Raw genomic sequence first — 20,312 nt, forward strand, 5'->3', positions numbered from 1 at the left:
CCTAAGGATCTAGCCAATCATGATACAACGACTATCCGTGGAATCCTCCGTAAGATAAATATCGTGTCTTTTCAATCGCTAAACATCGACAATGTCCGAATTCCGTCGAAAGACACTGCGGGGAATCACGTGATCACAAAAGTACATCGTACGCACAAAATGGCGGAAAAAGTTCTCGCTTAATGACGAAAATCAAGGTTTTTCGAGCGTGACTTGTATTTAATTTAATTCATTTAATTTAATAAAATTAAACACTATGTAAACATGTAAAAATAACACAAGATTTTGTGTTTTCTGAACATAGAACGGAACATTTGGACGAAAAATCGCTTGGCTGATCACAGATGTTATTAAAATTTTATTATTATAAACATCGCATTAAAAGTAAAAACAGAAGCAGTTCAGATGATGTACTCAAAACCGTTCAGACGATGTACTCAAACAAAAAAACGTTCAGACGATGTACTATTTTCCAAATCCCTCGCCACAGATCTCAAAAAGCTTAAACAACGTGGAAAACCTTGTACGAAATATTCTAAGCATGTTAGAAAGCAACCACTGTTGTATTTATTTGTTTGTTAGTCATCTTGAATAGCAAACGCGTCAAAATAAAGTATATTCAGACGATGTACAATTTTCATTGTTTATTGTGTCTGAATGTTTGAGAAAACTACAAAAATTTAAGAAAAACGACAATTACCAGAGTACATAAGGAGACTAAGCGGGTACTTTGCGCATAGTTATAATTAATTTAGATATTATAAAATATGAGAATACCTTGATTTTCGTCATTAAGCGAGAGCTTTTTCCGCCATTTTGTGCCAACGATGTACTTTTGTGATCACGTGATTCCCCGCAGTGGTCGAAAGATAGATCTCGCGTCTAATGAGACCCATCTTACCTTGATACACCCAACGCATGATCCATCTCAGTGACAATGGATTCATCATATTTCGCGATTTGAAACAGTACATATTTGTTCAATTTGAGGAAGCTAATCGAAAGAAGACAATTCACTATTATAGAATAAAGACTAGAATCGCGCTTATAATACTGCTTAAAAGACCTGAGATTACAGGTTATACATAAGGAATGTTTTTATCAAAATAATAAATTGGTTAATCATTAATGTATTTGTTTGTTATACATTCTGTGTATTCATTGGTAAAAAGCACGAACATTTTCAATATTTGAAGTTTGTCATAAATTAACACTTTCTCTTTTATTAGTTGTATTAATCAAATGAACTATAGTTTATTATAATCATTATCATTTATTATAGACGATAGTTAGTTAATTTCATTCATTAATTTAAATGACTGTCCGTTTCAGCATTTTATAATTTTTCTTCAATAATGAATATTTGACAAATGAATCTTGTGCAGTACCTTACGTTTTAATTAGACTATACGCGTACATTTTTATTTAACAATGAAAAATATCAGACGTGTGAGAAAAACGCTCAATGGGTCTTAGTCGCAGGAACGTTTTCAGTTCAGCCGACGTCACATCAGACATCCCTCAAGGATGGTTTAAATTAATAACCTACCAGGAACTGTAAAGTAAAAAAAAACACCTACTCTTCGCTGACTATATTCTGCTTTACAGAAGGATCAAGACAGCACAGTACACAGCAACACTTCAGCTTGATCTTAATGCCCTACAGAAATGGTAGAAATACTGGCAAATCTCATTCTGCTCTTCAAAATGTGAAGTCTTGTACATCGCGAAAAAGCGGCATCCAATAAAGTCTGAGACCGTAATTCATGGACAGAAGCTCGTGCAAGTAAAGAAGGAAAATACCTTGGAGTGACAATATCGGACAACATTTCTTGAAAACAACATGTGACTGCAGTCATCCAGAAAGCAAGCCACGGACTAAGTTTCATTAGGCACACCTAGCCTCAATAAAAGAACATACACCACCTAAGTGCGGCCAATAAGTACGCCTCAACTGCATAGGACCTTTACACTCAGACATGCATCGACCAGATTGAAACCCTTCAGAGACACGATGCTCACCTCGTGAAAGGCGACTACAGCACCATAAGCAATCACTTACAGATGATAGCTGACATCGGGTGCCAAGAGGGACGTCAAACGTCTACGGTCACTATGATATACTGAATAATAAACAACCTTATTGATATTCCATGTGACGCTAACCTCCGCCCTGTTATATCATAAAAAAGGAGGCATCAGAATCAGGTTCATTATTCCATTCTGCAGAACAGATTACCTCAGACACTCCTTCTTCCAATCAGCAACATATCGGTCAAAAGCTATACATAGCTTATCTTATATACATGTTATTTCATACCGACAATAAATACATTTTGATTTGATTTGGTGTCTGTGGATTCAGCTATCAAACCACTAAATTAGTGACGGCTACCAGCCCTGAATCTTTAAACGATGAGATGGTACCGATATAGGCCAACGATGACTTTTAACTAACTTTTTTTAAGCTTAAAACTGCGCTACACCACCACTCTTGAAATGTCTCTTGGGTTCTTGTAAACTATATAAAGAAGAAGAACCGACTGCGATACCAACCCAACAATAAAATATTAAAAATCTTTATTTTATTTATCTGAAGTATTTAAATATTCTTTATTTTCTGTTGGCATTTATTACATGTTCATGCGTACCGTTTTCATAAAATAACCGGTTTCGATCGTTCTGTCAAGTCAATCTCCACGCAGAGTTTTCGTTCCTTGCTCTCACATACACAATTTAACCGTCGTGTAAGAGATTGCTGTCAAGTCAACTTATTCAACTTGTCGATGAACTGGCTCGCAACCTCGCAAACGGTCATCAAACTGATCTTATACTTCTAGACTTCAGCAAAGCTTTCGACAAAGTCAGCCACCTTAAATTACTTTTTAAATTACAGCAACATGGAGTGAACAAATCTACAATTTCCTGGATTAAGTCTTTTCTCATAGGCAGATCGCAAACAGTTGTTCTGGAAGGAGAATGCTCATCAGAAGTCCCTGTAACATCGGGCGTGCCACAAGGCTCAGTACTTGGTCCCTTACTCTTTCTTTTATACATAAATGACCCTCCTAACTCTATCTCTTCTCAAGTTCGTTTGTTTGCAGATGACACTGTTGTATACTTGGCTATTAACAACTTGCAAGACTTTGCCTCTCTTCAAAATGATTTAGACAAATTAGTACACTGGGAAAACCTGTGGGACATGGAGATTTTACCCTAGTAAATGTGTAGTCCTTGTTATTTCTAAGAAAAAACATAAATTCATCTTCAATTATAGGCTACATGGACAAATCCTTAAAGTCGTAGACAGTGCTAAATATTTAGGTGTTTCCATTTCAGATGATCTTTCTTGGAACAAACATATTACCAACATAACAACGAATGCTAATAAATCTCTTGGTTTCATCCGCAGGAGTATACAGACTAAAAATGAAAACATCAGAGAAGTAGCCTATAAGACCTTAGTTAGACCCCAGGTAGAATATGCGTCCTCTGTCTGGAGTCCACATACTAAAAAATAGTGACAAAATAGAAAAAGTACAACGTAGAGCAGTCCGCTGGGTGAAAAACGACTTCTCATACTACAGCAGTGTTACCGGTAAGCAGACTGAACTTGGCTGGCAGACTTTGAAGGACCGACGTGATCTCTCCCGACTGACCCTTTTTTTACAAAATTGTGTATGGCTTGGTAGCCATTTCGCCGCCATCATATCTTGAGAGGCCTATGAGGATGACTCGTCATATGCACCCACTCTCATTCAGACAAGTCAATACATCAGTCAACTACTTTAAATATTCCTTCTTTCCTTACACCATAGTTCTTTGGAACAGCATACCGGCCTCAGTTTTACAGCAGGCAGACCTAGAGGGGTTCAAGCGTTGCCTTAGCCCCACTCTACTCCCCAGTCGTCCCTGAATGCACAAAACAGTGTTTTTAACAACGTTTAACCTATAAATATGTTTCTTCTTGTTTAACACTATCATACGTTTATCTTCACCTCACTTTCATGCTTTGAAGTCTCCCTTTCAATGCTTTTAAACCTTTTATTCTTGCACTGACACGCGCACCTGCCAATAGTACCCGCAAGGGGGTTCCGGCAGTATTGAAAGATAGATAAGATAGATAGGTAGTCTGCAATAGGCCGTTTTGACTTAAGGGATTTTTATTTTTAAACCTTTTTGACTTGCCATCCAAAATGGTGAACCTCTGCAATCTTTGCCTGAAAATACGAGTACAAGTCGTCAAAAGGGGACATTCGCAAAAGTTTCTGCGAGCTCAGTGTGCTTTGGAAGAATTAATTCACAATGCAGATGATTTAAACAGTATTTGTTTACCATGCCTCGCTAAGCTGGAAGGACTGATCACTTTTAAAAGGTTGTTTACCATTCACCACCATTAATCATATTAATGCACTAACCTGGTGTGGGGTATTTTCGACGGTGTAAGGCTTCTATTGATAGAAATGCAAAAAGAAACATAAAATTAATGTTGGTTATTCTAAATAGATATTTTACCAACACAAGTTTACAGAAAAACAACTTAAAATGTTTTTCTGTAAACTTGTGTTGGTAAAATATCTATTTAGAATAACCAACATTAATTTTATGTTTCTTTTTACATTAAACAAAACTAATGTTACTCACTGCGCTAGTCCTTATAAACATACTCCCAGAGCCTTTGATAATTTTTGCTATGGCAGCTCTGGGAATACGTTTGCTCTAGTTTGAAATAAATATTGGATTGAAGTGAGTATTGTAATGTGTGAATAACAGGACATGAATGCAAAAATTATGAGCAAATTATGTTAATTAAATGAGAAAGAATGAATCTTGAACAGTTCCAGAGGGTGTAAAAATTAGTCACAAACTTGTTTTATGATTGAAAAAAAAGATCGAATTATTGATGGAGATCATACACTTAGAAAAAGATTAATGAAATGCCTGTGATAATCAACGATGCATAAAATTGATTTAGATGCTAACAACATATTTATTAGTAATGTACTCAATTTACGATGTGAAAAAAATGCGTGCCATAAATGCATATGTCTATATATATATATATATATCGCTATATGTATACATGTCCCGGAAAATCGGCAAAAGTCCCGGAAAATTTAGCTCAATGTTCCGGAATTGGTCTGAAAATTTATGGCATGTATGCATTTGTTCTTAATTAAAATTAACTTTTATATTTGTCGCTATATGATTAGATGCAAACAGTGCCCAAAGCACCCACATGCATTGCTTTAAATGATTTAAGCATGTTAAGTTGGATCGAATACCCATGGCATTTCCCATTCTATGTCTGTTAGACAGGCTGATTTGTGAAAGTCAGGTCAGTGACTGAGTCATAGTTATTGACATTTCAGATTCATTGAACATAACATACAGGTGAAGAAACGCAAACGACCTGCCCCACCAGATGTACATGATTATGCTACAAAGAAGATTCAGTTTGAAATTCAGACTCATACAGTTTCACAAACTGATCCAAAAATTGCCGCTACTTCAAATACAGCCACTTTAAAAGCTTTTTCTATAGACACAAATGAAAAAGTAACAACTACCAGTAGTTTTGCTACCACTTCTACAACAGCCACCAAAACTGTGACTTCAAGTTTGCCTGCTCACTCTGTACAAACAATAACTGCTTCAGCAGTTACAGCAAGAGCATCTTCTGTTTCTGCAACCATAAAAGCTCTTACTTCACATTTGACTGCTTCAGCAGTTTCTGCAAGAGCATCTAATGCTTCTACAACAACTGCCAAATCTGTGACTTCAAGTTTGCCTGCTCACTCTGTACCATTAACAACTGCTTCAGCAGTTACAACAAAAGCATCTCCTGTTTCTACAACAACTGCCAAAACTGTGACTTCAAGTTTGACTGCTTCTTCTGTATTGACATCATCCGCTTCAACAGTTTCTGCAAGAGCATCTTATGCTTCTACAACAACTGCCAAAACTGTGAATTCAAAATTGACTGCTCTCTCTGTTCTGACATCATCAGCTTCAGCAGTTAATGTAGGAGTACCTCCTGTTTCTGCAAGAACCTTAAAACCTTTGACTTCATGTTGGACTTCTCCTTCTGTACTTACAACAACTGCTTCAGAAGTTACTGCAAGAGCAGCTACTGCTCTTACCACAGTCTCTGCCACACAACCAACAGCAAAAGCTAAAGCCCTTGTGACAGGTACGTAGTCCTTTATATCAACATATAAATTTTGTTTATATCCAAGTGGTGTTGAAAAACAACTTTGATGAAATGGCTAATAATATTTACAATAAGTCAATCACTACAGTATGTCATGTTTAAACCATAAAACATTTTACATGTACTTAGCATTTACACTTTAACAGTTACATCTCCTTGATGTTTAAAAATCCAAACAAAAAGCAAAAGTTAGTCTGAAGGACCTAATTCCTGTGACCAAGAACTAGGTAGCGGGTATGCCGTATCTGATATAAGTTTTTGCAACGTGTTTTCTTTCTGTGTTACTCATTGTATGTGCAATATCTAGTCTGACATTAATTTTTGATGTTTGCAATTTTTCTAAATATGTTTATAATAGTTGATGTAAAACACTCAAAATAAACATATATACATTTTATTCATCTGATTTCTTTGTACACTTCTGTGATAACCCTTTCCCACTCAGAAGCAAAGTGAACATGGCTATGTGCAAACCACATAAAACCAGAAAAGCCTGCGAGTAACTCGCAGCCTGTTCAGGTTTTATGCTGTTTGCTACTCATCAGTATCAAGGATTTAGTATCCTAGGGTGTTGGAAATAAAGCCTTTCATACTTGAATATATGAAGAAAGGACTTAAATTGAATTTGATTTTCTAAAGGACTTCAAATGCATCAAAATGCGTTTCTGAGAGGTAAAGGGATAACAGAGTTCATGCTAGAACCCTTTAAACATATCCTGTAGATTTTATGAAGGTTTTATTTTTATTGAAAATGCTGGCATCATATGATATGACATATTTCAGACAAGCCTAGGGACTATTTACATGAACCCACTACAGCCCCCACAAGTGGGGCAACGGGTACAGTGACAGAAAGTGAGAGTGTTACCGCCAAAGAGCATGTGGACCATTGTTATGCAGAAATGAACAATTGGGGTAACCAGTCCAACATTTAAGTTTTTCTGCTTTCTTCTTCCTTTTCTGTTCAGAGTGTAGCGGATCTGCATAGTCTGGTTATGAGCTTCCGTGTCAGCTATGGTTTCCGCTAAACCTTGCGTGACTTAATAGCAGACAGAGTAGCTCCTGACCAGACTGCGCTTATGTGGAGGCCACATATGGCATAAGACCCATTTTCGGGTGATGAGGCTTATGCTTTGTATCTATTTTTTGAAGCAATTACAAGTTTTTTATGTCCCCGATCAAATGATCGGGGGTATATTGTTTTTGGCCTGTCTGTCTGTCATTCTGTCTGTCTGTCTGTCATTCTGTCCCAAAACTTTAACCTAGGTTAAAGTTTTAAGTTAAAGTTTTGCAATATTGAATAACTTTTGCAATATTGAAGATAGCAACTTGATATTTGGCATGCATGTGTATCTTATGGAGCTGCACATTTTAAGTGGTGAAAGGTCAAGGTCATCCTTCAAGGTCAAAGATAAAAAAAGCGGCGCATTAGGGCGCATTGTGTTTCTGACAAACACATCTCTTGTTTAAATTTTATGTGTACCAACTGTTAACAAGTCCCTTTAAAACTTATGTCAATTTCTGATTGCTTAAATTGTGTTTTGTATTCATAATTATTAGCTCGACTATTATATATGAAATATATATAGTGGAGCTATCCTACTCACCCCGGCGTCTGCGTTTCCGTTAGCGTTAATGTGCAAATGTTTAAGTTTTCGTTCTACCCCAATTATTTTCATTGTCCCTTGACATATTGCTTTCATATTTTGCATACTTGTTTACCAACATGACCCCAACCTATAAACAAGAGCAGACAACTCTATCAAGCATTTTCTCATAATTATGGCCCCTTTTCCACTTAGAATATGCAGCAAATGTTAAAGTTTACGTACTACCCCAAATATTTTCAATGTCCCTTGACATATTGCTTTCATATTTTGCATACTTGTTTACCATCATGACCCCAACCTATAAACAAGAGCAGACAACTGTATCAAGCATTTTGACAGAATTAGGGCCCCTTTTATACTTAGAATATGCATATTATTGATAAATCTATGTTAAAGTTTGCGTACTACCCCAAATATTTCCTATGTCCCTTGACATATTGCTTTCATATTTTGCATGTTTGTTTACCATCATGACTCAAACCTACAAACAAGAGCAGACAACTGTATCAAGCATTTTGACAGAATTATTGCCCCTTTTATACTTAGAATATGCATATTATTGATAAATCTATGTTAAAGTTTGCGTACTACCCCAAATATTTCCTGTGTCCCTTGACATATTGCTTTCATATTTTGCATACTTGTTTACCGACATTACGCCAACCTATAAACAAGAGCAGACAACTGTATCAAACATTTTGACAGAATTATGGCCACTTTTATACTTAGATAATTGAACATTTTGCTTAAATTGCCATAACTTCTTTATTTATGATCAGATTTTATTAATACTTTGACAAAACAACACTTACCTGAATACCACAATGGATTCCACCAAAACAAAACTCCAGCCCCAACCCAGAATCCCTGCCCCCCCCCCCCCCCCACCTCCCCCCCCCCAAAATTTTTTTTTCCCTTTTTTAGCTCCACTATTATATTTGAAATATATATAGTGGAGCTATCCCACTCACCCGGCGTCGGCGTGAGCGTTAGCGTCTGCGTTCAAATGTTAAAGTTTTCGTACTACCCCAAATATTTTCTCTGTCCCTTGACATATTGCTTTCATATTTTGCATACTTGTTTACCAACATGCCCCCAACCTATAAACAAGAGCAGACAACTCTATCAAGCATTTTGTCATAATTATGGCACCTTTTCCACTTAGAATATGCAGTAAATGTTAAAGTTTTTGTACTACCCCATTTATTTTCATTATCCCTTGACATATTGCTTTGATATTTTGCATACTTGTTTACCAACATCACCCCAACCTATAAACAAGAGCAGACAACTCTATCAAGCATTTTGTCATAATTATTGCCACTTTTATAGTAAGAATATGCATGTTATAGATAAATTTATGTTAAAGATTGCGTACGTAACCCCAAACATTTCCTATATCCTTTAACATATTGCTTTTATATGTTGCATACTTGTTTACCAACATGACCCCAACCTATAAACAAGAGCATACCACTGTATCAAGCATTTTGACATGATTATGGCCTCTTTTACACTTAGATAATTGATTATTTAATAATTTTGCTTAAATTGCCATAACTTTTTTATTTATGATCACATTTTATTATTACTTTGACAAAACAACACTTACCTGAATACCGCAATGGATTCCACCCAAACAATACCCCACGCCCCTACCAGAATCCCTTCCCCCCCCCCCGACCTCACCCCCCCCCCCCCTTCCAATTTTTTTTAAACATAATCTAATAAATTACCACACCCCACATTATATTCCCCTCTCACCGCCCCCCTAATGTTTTTTTTTTAAACATCATTAATAAATTACCCCACCCCGCATTATACCCCCCTCTCACTCCCCCCAACCCCCATTTTTTTTTTAAACATCATCTATTAAATTACCACACCCCACATTATACCCCCTCTCACCCCCCTACCCCCCCCCCCTACTCCCCCCCCCCCCCCCCAAAAAAAAAAAAAAAATTCCTTTTTTTTTTTTTGAAAGATCGTCTGAATATGAACAATTTCCCTATGATGGCTTACGTTATACTGTCAAGCACTCGAATAGTGAAGCGCGCTGTCCTCTGACAGCTCTTGTTTATTTTTGAAAGATCATCTTATAAATGACTACACCCCACATTATACCCCCTTCTCACTAGTGCTGCAACAGTATACCGGTATATCGGTATATATCGCAATATGCAATCCGCATATTGAATTGCGATACGATTTTTATCATACCGGTACAAAAATTCTACAAAAATTCATCCACATTTCGTCCAGAAAAGCCATCCGAAATAATGATATCAAGGTAAACAAATCGGTGTTAACTGTTGAGTAAAAATAAATTGTTGCGTAAAAATAGCATTCTAAAAAGTTTATTATATGGGGTACAGTTGTTACATGGGAGACCGCAAGATCTGCTTTTGCATGTCATACTGTTAAATTAAAGATGAAGCTTATGGAAATACAAAAAATAACAACACAGTTAATTACAAAATCAAAATGTAAATTGATGTTATTATAAACAGAAGTAATAATGATTAAAACAAATTTTAAGTAACAGCATTCTGATGAGTTACACGACCGGCTTTTAAACATCCACAATCGTCTTTCTGATTATTCTTCTTCTTGTAAGCCTTTATAATAGTTATCTAAATGGCAGACGAGGTTATGTTCATGTACCGGTAATTAAGTTGGTTTTGGGTGATTAGCTGGCCAGTTATAATTCTGGTACAAGTAAGCAATAAATTGCAATATATTGCAATACGGATTTTTGTACTGACAATATATTGCAATACGTTTTTTGGCGTATTGTTGCAGCACTACTTCTCACCCCCCCCCCTACTGCCCCCCCCCCCCCTCAATTTTTTTTTTTTTTTCCTTTTTTTTTAACGATCGTCTAATAAATGACCACACCCCACATTCTACCCCCCCCCCTATCAACCCCCCTCCCCCCCCAAAAAAAAAATAAATATTTTTTTTCCTTATTTTATTTTTGAAAAGATCGTCTTATAAATTATTGAATATGAACAATTTCCCCATGATGGCTTACGTTATACTGTCAAGCACTCGAATAGTTGAGCGCGCTGTCCTCTGACAGCTCTTGTTGTTACATGCTCTTAAGTTCAGATCCTTAATGCAGGCACGAAAGAGTTACCTGAATGGAAGAAGAAATTTGTTGCAATGCCATTTGACACTGACAAGCAGAAGAAAATCATTGATGTTGTAAAACGAGCAGTATCTATGCTGGCTGAAAACAAAAACAGCATTCTCTTCAATATTGCCCCTGGCGTGAGTGGTGAGACAGTATTCTCGGACGCATATGCAGAACTTAAGGTAAGTGAAAGAGCTATCCAGGGATTTTATGAGACTTAGAATCGGGAGCAAAAAGACTTTGGTACATGTATGAATTCTGATTTTTTAATATGAACTTACGGCTTTAACACTATTTTGCCCAAAAATAACGTACAATTGAAGATATTCTATGTTGTGGAATTAAAAGTTTTTATCCAAGAGAAAGTTGGCAACATCTGAGTTTTGATTTTTTACCAGGTTTACAGTAAAGATGAAAATCCTGGTAATTATAGTCATTAAATTTGGCATAGCAAGGAGCCATTTGACCAGGGGGGAGTTTGAATTGATCAATAGTAATGCCAATATTGGATAAAACAAGCTTGAATGGAGAACTATGTTGGGCCAGTAAGGTCAAGGTCACTGTTTCAAAACATGGGGAAAAAACGTTCTCCATGCAATTACCCTAGTTAAGATAGAAGTAGTACACTGAAACTTTGTGACTTAAGTTAATACCTTGCTTGCAATTGCAGAGGGGCAATGAGGTCAGTGTCATTTTAACTAAAAATCGATAACTTGTCTCCACTCATTTTGATGATGTTATAGAGCATGTCTAACTTGGAATTCACCTTTTGTCTGTTATTTGTTGCCGATGATGTGTCATTGGTTGAAATATTTGCCTTGTGATTGCTCTTGAAGCCACATTTATTTCCTGCTAAGGTAAGCACATAAGGGCTATAAGTCCTCTTGTTTATTTAGAACACAATTGTGTGCATAACTTATGCAACATTGGAATACAGATCCAGATTGCATGCATTCAATTGATGTTCTGTTCTGGGAGAATGTCATGTTTGCTATTTTGACATTGTGCATTTCTGATTGGATAATGTAGTCATGAAATCTTTTAATTTGAACAAAATCTTCTTAATTAATTACTTCAATTTTTTTTAATTGGAAGATGCAGTAGCTGAAAAGTGTTCATATTAATTCATATTAAATAAGGATTTGTAGGACTTGATGCTTGAAATAATAGTTTTTACATGCATTTGGCTCTATTTTTATTCAGTATTTTGTTTTTTATTTGAATGAAGAAAAAGTCTGCAGAGGCTGATTTAGAACAAGTTTTTCCGTTATATGGTATCAATGACTATAATGAATTAAAGTTAGATATTACAGTCAACGCTAAGAAAGGACTTCTTATTAACAAAAAAAAACACACAAAAACATAAACAGGGTGTGATTTTCTCCTTTCATCAGATTTCCTTCCTTTCAATGTCAAACTTATTAGCTCGGCTGTTTTCGGAGAAAACCCGAGGTATTGTCATAGCCATCTGGTCGTCCGCCGTCAGCATCGTGCTAAAACCTTGACATGTTGTCAAGGTTTTGAATATTGGCTATAAAATCAAAGTGCTTCCACCTACAACTTTGAGACTTCATATGTAGCTTCACCTTGATGAGTTCTACACGCCTCACCCGTATTTAGGTCACTAGGTCAAAGGTCAAGGTCACTGTGAAAAAAAATTAAAATAATTTACTGACAAGCTTTCTTTTATTAAAAAATGCACCCGCAGCTGAGCGATGGTACCTGTTATGCGGTGCTCTTGTTTTACAAATAGTTATAACATTTTCTGGATCTATATAAAAATGAAGGGTTTAACTAAGGGGGTTAGGGCATTTTCTTCCCTGTAAGTGGTTCTTCAATCACACTCCTGATAAAAGTGGAGAGTGTGGTCCTTGATCTGGGACACAGTTTAGTCACTTGTGTTAAGCCCAGTTTTTCCAGAACGTGGCTCAAATGCAACGTCTGTGTAGCCCACTACAGATGTTGTATTTGTTTGTAGAAGAATGTCCCCTTTCTGTTCGATCTCCTCGATGAGGTAGTGGGGAATAACGGGAACAAGCCGGCAACCATCGCCCTCATCTACTCCATGATTGTCAACAGCCGTAACAAGAACGCCTCCGCAATTCAACGAATACTTACTGTTCTTGCTGTCAAGTGCCATGCGAACAATGATGTAAGAGGCATAATTATAGAACCTTGCTCCTCGCTTTTGCGTTAAGCATCATTCCAGAATAGCATGTGCAGTCTGCAAAGGCTAATCAGGGACGTCACTTTTCTATTTTATGGAATTTTTTGTTTAAAGGAATTTTCTTTTAAATGAAGTCTAAGCGGAAAGTGTCGTTCCTGATTAGCCTGTGTGAACTGCTCAGGCTTACCTGGGACAATATTTTCCCCGTTTTTGGTGAGTGTGGCTGATTCATACATGTTTGGTGATTTTTTTTGTATACAATTTGATTAGTAAAGACAACATTTGAAATAATATGTCATCGAAATTAAACATGGGTCTGAACATAACTGTTATGAAATGCCCAGGTGACACTCTTATGGTGTATCTCAAGGGTTCAGCTTGAAACTCTTGTGTTCGCTACATTTGAGTCACGTTCCAGGAAAACTAGGCTAAATGCATGTTTTTGAAGTGGGAAGCGTTGTCCCTGATTTGGGGTGACACTGGGACGACACTATGCACATGCATTAATGTAAGCCCAGTTTTTCCAGAACCCCACTCATTTTTATGTCCCCCACTATAGTAGTGGGGGACATATTGTTTTTGCCCTGTCTGTTGGTCTGTTGGTCTGTCTGTTGGTCTGTTGGTCTGTTTGCGCCAACTTTAACATTTTGCAATAACTTTTGTTATATTGAAGATAGCAACTTCATATTTGGCATGCATGTGTATCTCATGAAGCTGCACATTTTGAGTGGTGAAAGTTCAAGGTCAGGGTCATCCTTCAAGGTCAGAGGTCAAATATATGTGGCCAAAATCGCTCATTTTATGAATACTTTTGCAATATTTAAGATAGCAACTTGATATTTGGCATGCATGTGTATCTCATGGAGCTGCACATTTTGAGTGGTGAAAGGTCAAGGTCATCCTTCAAGGTCAGAGGTCAAATATATGTGGCCCAAATCGCTTATTTTTAACCAGGTTTTCCGAAGGAAAAAACTGGTTATTAGATTGGCGAATGCGGGCGGGCTGGCTGGCAGGCGGGCGGAACAAGCTTGTCCGGGCCATAACTTTGTCGTTCATTGTGAGATTTTAAAATCATTTAGCACATTTGTTAACCATCATTAGACGGTGTGTCGCGCGAAAAAATTACGTCAATATCTCCAAGGTCAAGGTCACACTTTGAGTTCAAAGGTAAAAAATAGCCATAAATGAGCTTGTCTGGGCTATAACTATGTCATTCATTATGAGATTTTAAAATCATTTGGCACATTTGTTCACCATCATGGGACGGTGTGTCGCACGAAAGAATCACGTCAATATCTCCAATGTCAAGGTCGCCACGACTAAAAATAGATTTATTTTAAAACAAACTTACAAAGGGGGTTAATTTTTTTTGTTCATTTCAAAAGTTCAGTTTGAGTTGTCTCCCTTTATCAGATTTTTTTTCACAATGAAAACCTGGTTTTGTGACAATTTTGTCCCTTGTATAAATACTGTTGCAATATTGAAGATAGCAACTTGATATTTGGCATGCATGTGCATCTCATGGAGCTGCACATTTTGAGTGGTGAAAGGTCAAGGTCAAGGTCATCTTTCAAGGTCAGAGGTCAAATATATGTGGCCCAAATCACTTATTTTATGAATACTTTAGCAATATTGAAGATAACAACTTGATATTTGGCATGCATGTGTATCTCATGGAGCTGCACATTTTGAGTGGTGAAAGGTCAAGGTCATCCTTCACAAGGTCAAGGTCATTCTTCAAGGTCAAACATCATATAGGGCGACATTGTGTTTCACAAACACATCTTGTTAGCTTGGCTGTTTTTGGAGAAAACTCGTGGTATTGTCATAGCCAGCTTGTTATCCGATGTCGGTGTGTGCTAAAACCTAAACATGTTGTTCATTTATTCAAAACTGCACAAGCAGCCAAGTGTGGCACCCATTATGCGGTGCTCTTGATTATACAAGATACAAGAGTTTTACACTCAACCCTCATTCTTTCTGTTGCCAGCTTCTCGCAAAGCTGAACAAGCTGCACATCACCCTATCAGAGCATTCAAAACGGAACATCATGAAGGAGTTGAAATGTCACGAGTATAACCTCCAGAAGGTAAAAGAGGGGGATGACATACAACTTCTAGAGCCGCCACCGGAACCTGCACTGTTTAGTAATGGTTAATTGCCATTCCATGGCATGCAGTTATAACAAGTCAAACTGTTTTTACATCATTTTGTGAAAACTGGGCTTCGTGCATGAGTGTTAAGGGTCATCACAGATCAGCCTGTGCAGCCTGCTTATCTGCAGGGTTGACACTCTCTGATTTAATGCATCTTTTCTTTTGAAGGAAGTCTCTTTTAACCCTTTCAGTGCGGAAACCGAATTTTGAAGGCCTTTGCAAACAGTTTGGATCCAGATGAGGTGGCGTCTGTCTCATCAGGATCCAAACTGTTTGCTATTCTGATAGTATTTTTTTTTTTATCGAAGAAAATGCTAATTTTAGAAATTCAGCAGACGACATTTTAGCAGATGACAAATTTCCCAGCATGCAAAGGGTTAAATAACAATCTAGTGTAGGCATAAACGTTTCTTATATAAGTCGGTGGGGAAATCACAGGCTAATTTGGGATGACACCTATGCACATGAATTAAGCCCTGATATCCAAAATCCAGGCTCATAGGGTCTCATGTAACCTGAGGATGGAGTGTTGGTGTCAAGCTCAGTGAATCACTGATTACCAGTTTCATAGAGATGCTGAGATAATTAAAAACCAAACTGATTCAATTAAGCAGGGCTTCGAAAACAGCGCTTGATTCATGCGAGTTAAGTTTTGTTCCAGATTAGCCTTGTTCGACTTCACAGGGACATCACCTTCTTCCTGCACTGAATTTTCAGTTAGAAGAGATCTCTTTTTAAACAAAGAATTCTATAAAAGTGAAGAGTGTCAGGCACAGGCCAATCTGGGTTCAAACTTTAACCCTTTAAGCGCTGGAACCGGATTTTAAAGGCCTTTGCAAACAGTTTGGATCCAGATGAGATGCCACAGAACGTGTCTCATCAGGATCCAAACTGTTTGCTTTTCTGATAGTATTCTTTAAAAAAAAATCGAAGAAAATGCTAATTTTAGAAATTCAGCAGACGACATTTTAGCAGAAGACAAATTAACCAGCATGCAAAGGGTTAATTAATAAAATCTTGTGTGCATTTGAGTATTGACTACTGAGGATTATCATGATATTATGAAGACAAATATTTTTTGTATAGCATAATGAGGCTCCTCTGATATGATTTTACAAATAAAGTACCTTGTTGAACTTAGATTAGCATGAACTTAGACCATTATGATAACAGTGTGGGAGCAATGTCAAAAGTATGCTAATTTAAATCATATTCAAAAGTCAGGACTGATAATCATTTTGCCCCTTATACTATTTTTTGTTTCAAGGAAAGGTTTTAATAAGTGTCTTATGAAATATTGGTCTAATTAGTTTTGTCATGAAGATATATAGAGACATGAACATATAGAGAGATGTGATGATAATTCTTGGCCTTAACCCTTACAGTGCTGGAACCGGATTTTAAAGGCCTTTGCAAACAGTTTGGATCCAGATGAGACGCCACAGAATGTGGCGTCTCATCTGGATCCAAACTGTTTGCTATTCTGATAGTATTCTTTGAAAAAAATCAAAGAAAATGCTAATTTTAGAAATTCAGCAGACGACATTTTAGCAGATGACAAATTACCCAGCATGCAAAGGGTTAAAAGTAACAAACTGAAATGTTATCTTATTTTGAATAATCATGTTATACAGGTAATCATTTATAAGAATGTCTCTGTATTATTAATTTTTTTTTCTACATTTAATATAATTAAATAGAGGATATTTGTTAATTTGGGTTGATTATTGATTTTAATAAACGAGTGATCAATTTTTATTATTATGAGTGGATAAAAAGATATTATTTACTAAAGTAAAAAAAATCATTTTCATGTTATGCTTTTCCATTGTTTATTTTCATTTAAACAATGTAAATCGACTTGAGAATTTTGCTCGAATGATTACTTCTTAACATCTAATAAATGACATCATGTCATTTTTTTGGTCTGAAATTGTTAACCATGTTGATTTTTGGTTTCGCTCACTGTATAAAATAGTCTTTTGTTTCATTCACTGTATAAGATAGGAGACCGGATATAAAATATCTATAGTTTTCACTTTTTACTGTTTAAAACTGAGAAATACATTATTAATATTGCTGATACTTGTCTATTTTTCACTAAAAATTGTGCACCGAAAAAAGCATTCCATTTTCTACATGTTGATTGATCCTTGAGCCGAATTATGCGTAAATTTGTAAGACTGATGATATTCAGCAATAAAAGTGACGAATAGATGATGGCAGTTTTCTCTACTTTCCTACAAACCTGGGAAAATACTTGTGCAAGATTTGATGCTTGTTTTATTTTCGTATTGTCATTTACACCGTGCTATTACAGCCTCGCAATGGGAAAACGGGGCTTAATGCATGTGCGAAATAGGTCCACACAGACTTTTCAGGGACGCAACTTTCTGCCAGGACTGTATTTTCGTTAAGAAGAGACTACCATCAAACTAAAAATAATATAAAAGCGGAAAATGTCGTCCATGATTAGTCAGTGCGGACTACAAAGGCTAATCTGGGACAACGCTACGTGTATGTATTAATCCCCTATTTCCCATAGCCAGGTTCATATTGCATGGTGTAAATTGCAATACGAAAATCAAACTAGTATCAATTTTTTCCAAGTGGAGGAAACACTTGTCGATTTATCAAGGGGTAATATGCCACGTTTCATATGAACATGGCTAATAGCTTGAAGTGTCAATGCATGTATTATTTAAATCTGAAGCACCTACATAATTTAAAACTTGATTATACCTCATTGTTTAACCGGAATCCTCTCCATACATTCGCATGAAGTGTGCTGCTTATATTGGCAGGCATGTCATTCATTTCAATAAGAAGAGGACCATCCTATGCGGGCCCGTTAAACTGTATCTTGTTGGTATTACACTCAAGACTCCTGATTTATGGGTACTTTTAGTATAAACCAATTTTTTTAGAACGTTTGCATCGAAAGAATGAGGCTTATAGAAACGCTATCGAGTCCGTTTCCTGGGCCCTTAAACATGCCCATTACGCCAATGCTATTCGTGTAGCTACTTTTGATGGAAGTTGTATTATTTAAGTCTTTATAAAACAGTTCACACCACCACATGATTGAAGACAATTTTCTAAAGATGCATAAACCACTATCTGATGTTACATGTACATATGAAACTGTCACATATGGACCTTGGGCTTTAACAGAATAAAATGTTTGAAGTTATTTTGCGAAACAAGTCTTCGTAAACACGCAACCCCAATTTTACCTCAGGGGCATAGCAAATACTTAACCCCTTACCCTTGCGGTTTCAGATGAATTTTTTGGGGGTTTAATATATAAATATTTATAAAAAAACTTCCACCAGGGCAAGGCTAGTTTTGACCTTATGAGCTTGATTTCAATTAAATTTGCAGAGGACAACTATACGAACATACACACTCAATACCAAACCGCTGACCATTCTTGTTTCAGAGATGAAAATGTTTTCAAGTTTTTACTATTTACATATTAGGAAAACAAATAAGCTACATAGCGGGGCCACTTTTGACACCAGTGACTTTATTTGAACTGTATACTGTGTTTCATATCAACTATTAAACATGTGTATCGTGCGATTTCAATGTTTTATGTTGTCATTTTTTTAACCCACTTTTTGCCATTTGACCTTGTAAATCAACAGGCCGGAAACATTTTAACAAACTATTGGAAAAGGTTCATTCAATGATCAATCCTGTAAAGGTTCATATAAATCTGCCAATCGGTTAAAGAAAAAGTGTCAGTTGATAAGGTTAACGGAGTTACAGACGCACATACGGACGGACTACGTACATTAAGCTATCGCAATAGCTTACCAAGAGCACGTTTCGCTGAGGTGACCTAAAATGCAACGGTGATCAATCTTTACCTGTGGGATACTGCGGGATATATTGCACGACCGATTGACATAATCATAAAGGGTGTAGGATCACGTGACTTGGGTTCCCAATTCAATGTAAATGGAAGTAAACACACCGGTAAATGCTTTTTTCCAAATAACTTTTTAAACTACATTTCTTAAGAAGTTGAGCTAGTGCATAAAATACAGCTGGTTATGGCAATGTGAAATACGTCAAAATTACTTAATTTAATATGTATGTGTTCTTGTTCAAAAATTCCACGTATACTGCACGATTATGTTTAACGCAACGTGAATGTTTTTCAAAGATTTCAAACGTATTCAATGAGTTATTCTTATGCACTTAACATATTTGCAAATGTATTTCAATAACTTGAGATATTTGTAAAAATGAAGTTCTTAACGGTGTGTTTAAATTTTGTCCAGCCTTGTGTAAATCCCTGAAAACCCCGTTGATTCTGCACCCTGTAGAGTGAGTCGCGCTGTGGAGAAAACCTGCTTTAACTCTTTCAGTGCTGGAACCAAATTTTGAATGCCTTTGCAAACAGTTTGGATCCAGATGAGACGCCACAGAAGGTGGCGTCTCATCAGGATCAAAACTGTTTGCTATTCTGATAGTATTCTTTAAAAAAAAACGAAGAAAATGCTAATTTTAAAAATTCAGCAGACGACATTTTAGCAGACGGCAAATTTCACAGCATGCAAAGGGTTAATTCATGTCAATTGTCGCCTGTGAATTCCGCAAGATGACATCTTTCGCCTATACTTTATTTCCATTAAAACAAAAAGTGTCGTCCCTGATTAGCCTGTGCGCACTGAATATGTTAAATGACGGACGATACTGAACGCTCATGCGTTAAGCCCAGTTTCCCCCAAACGCGGCTAGAATATATTTTGTTTAAAATAACATTACATAATGGTAAACCGGGTCACAGACCTTTTGGAGATATAGAACGAGTGTTATCGTTGAGAACAAATGTGGTGTTAGTTTAAAACAAATGCCAGAAACCACGCATAAGAATCCATGTTTGGCCAGGCATGCAAATATTAGATCATATATTACCTTCTCTATGAATTAAGGTATAGGGAATAATAAAACACCAGAGAAATCGGCAGGAGATAAAATATTTTCATGATCCGCTAGTCAATATTCAAGCCGAGTG

The 20,312-nt window shown here is 36.6% G+C and overlaps 1 protein-coding gene across 2 annotated transcripts; it reads left to right on the top strand.

The window, feature by feature from the left end:
- Positions 1-4,164: 4,164 nt before the first annotated feature.
- On the top strand, positions 4,165-15,524 carry LOC127850806 (platelet binding protein GspB-like). Of its 2 annotated transcripts, XM_052384128.1 has the most exons (6): positions 4,165-4,375; positions 5,373-6,193; positions 6,998-7,129; positions 10,949-11,142; positions 12,939-13,112; positions 15,118-15,524. In XM_052384128.1, exons 1-6 carry the CDS (start codon positions 4,197-4,199, stop codon positions 15,283-15,285), a joined length of 1,668 nt encoding a protein of 555 aa, XP_052240088.1. In that variant the 5' UTR covers positions 4,165-4,196; the 3' UTR covers positions 15,286-15,524. The 2 variants fall into 2 exon arrangements, with proteins under 2 accessions (XP_052240088.1, XP_052240089.1); XM_052384129.1 differs by lacking the exon at positions 12,939-13,112.
- The last annotated feature ends 4,788 nt before the right edge of the window (positions 15,525-20,312 follow it).

This window comes from Dreissena polymorpha, chromosome 11 (assembly GCF_020536995.1).
Source record: "Dreissena polymorpha isolate Duluth1 chromosome 11, UMN_Dpol_1.0, whole genome shotgun sequence".
Lineage (NCBI taxonomy): Eukaryota > Metazoa > Mollusca > Bivalvia > Myida > Dreissenidae > Dreissena > Dreissena polymorpha.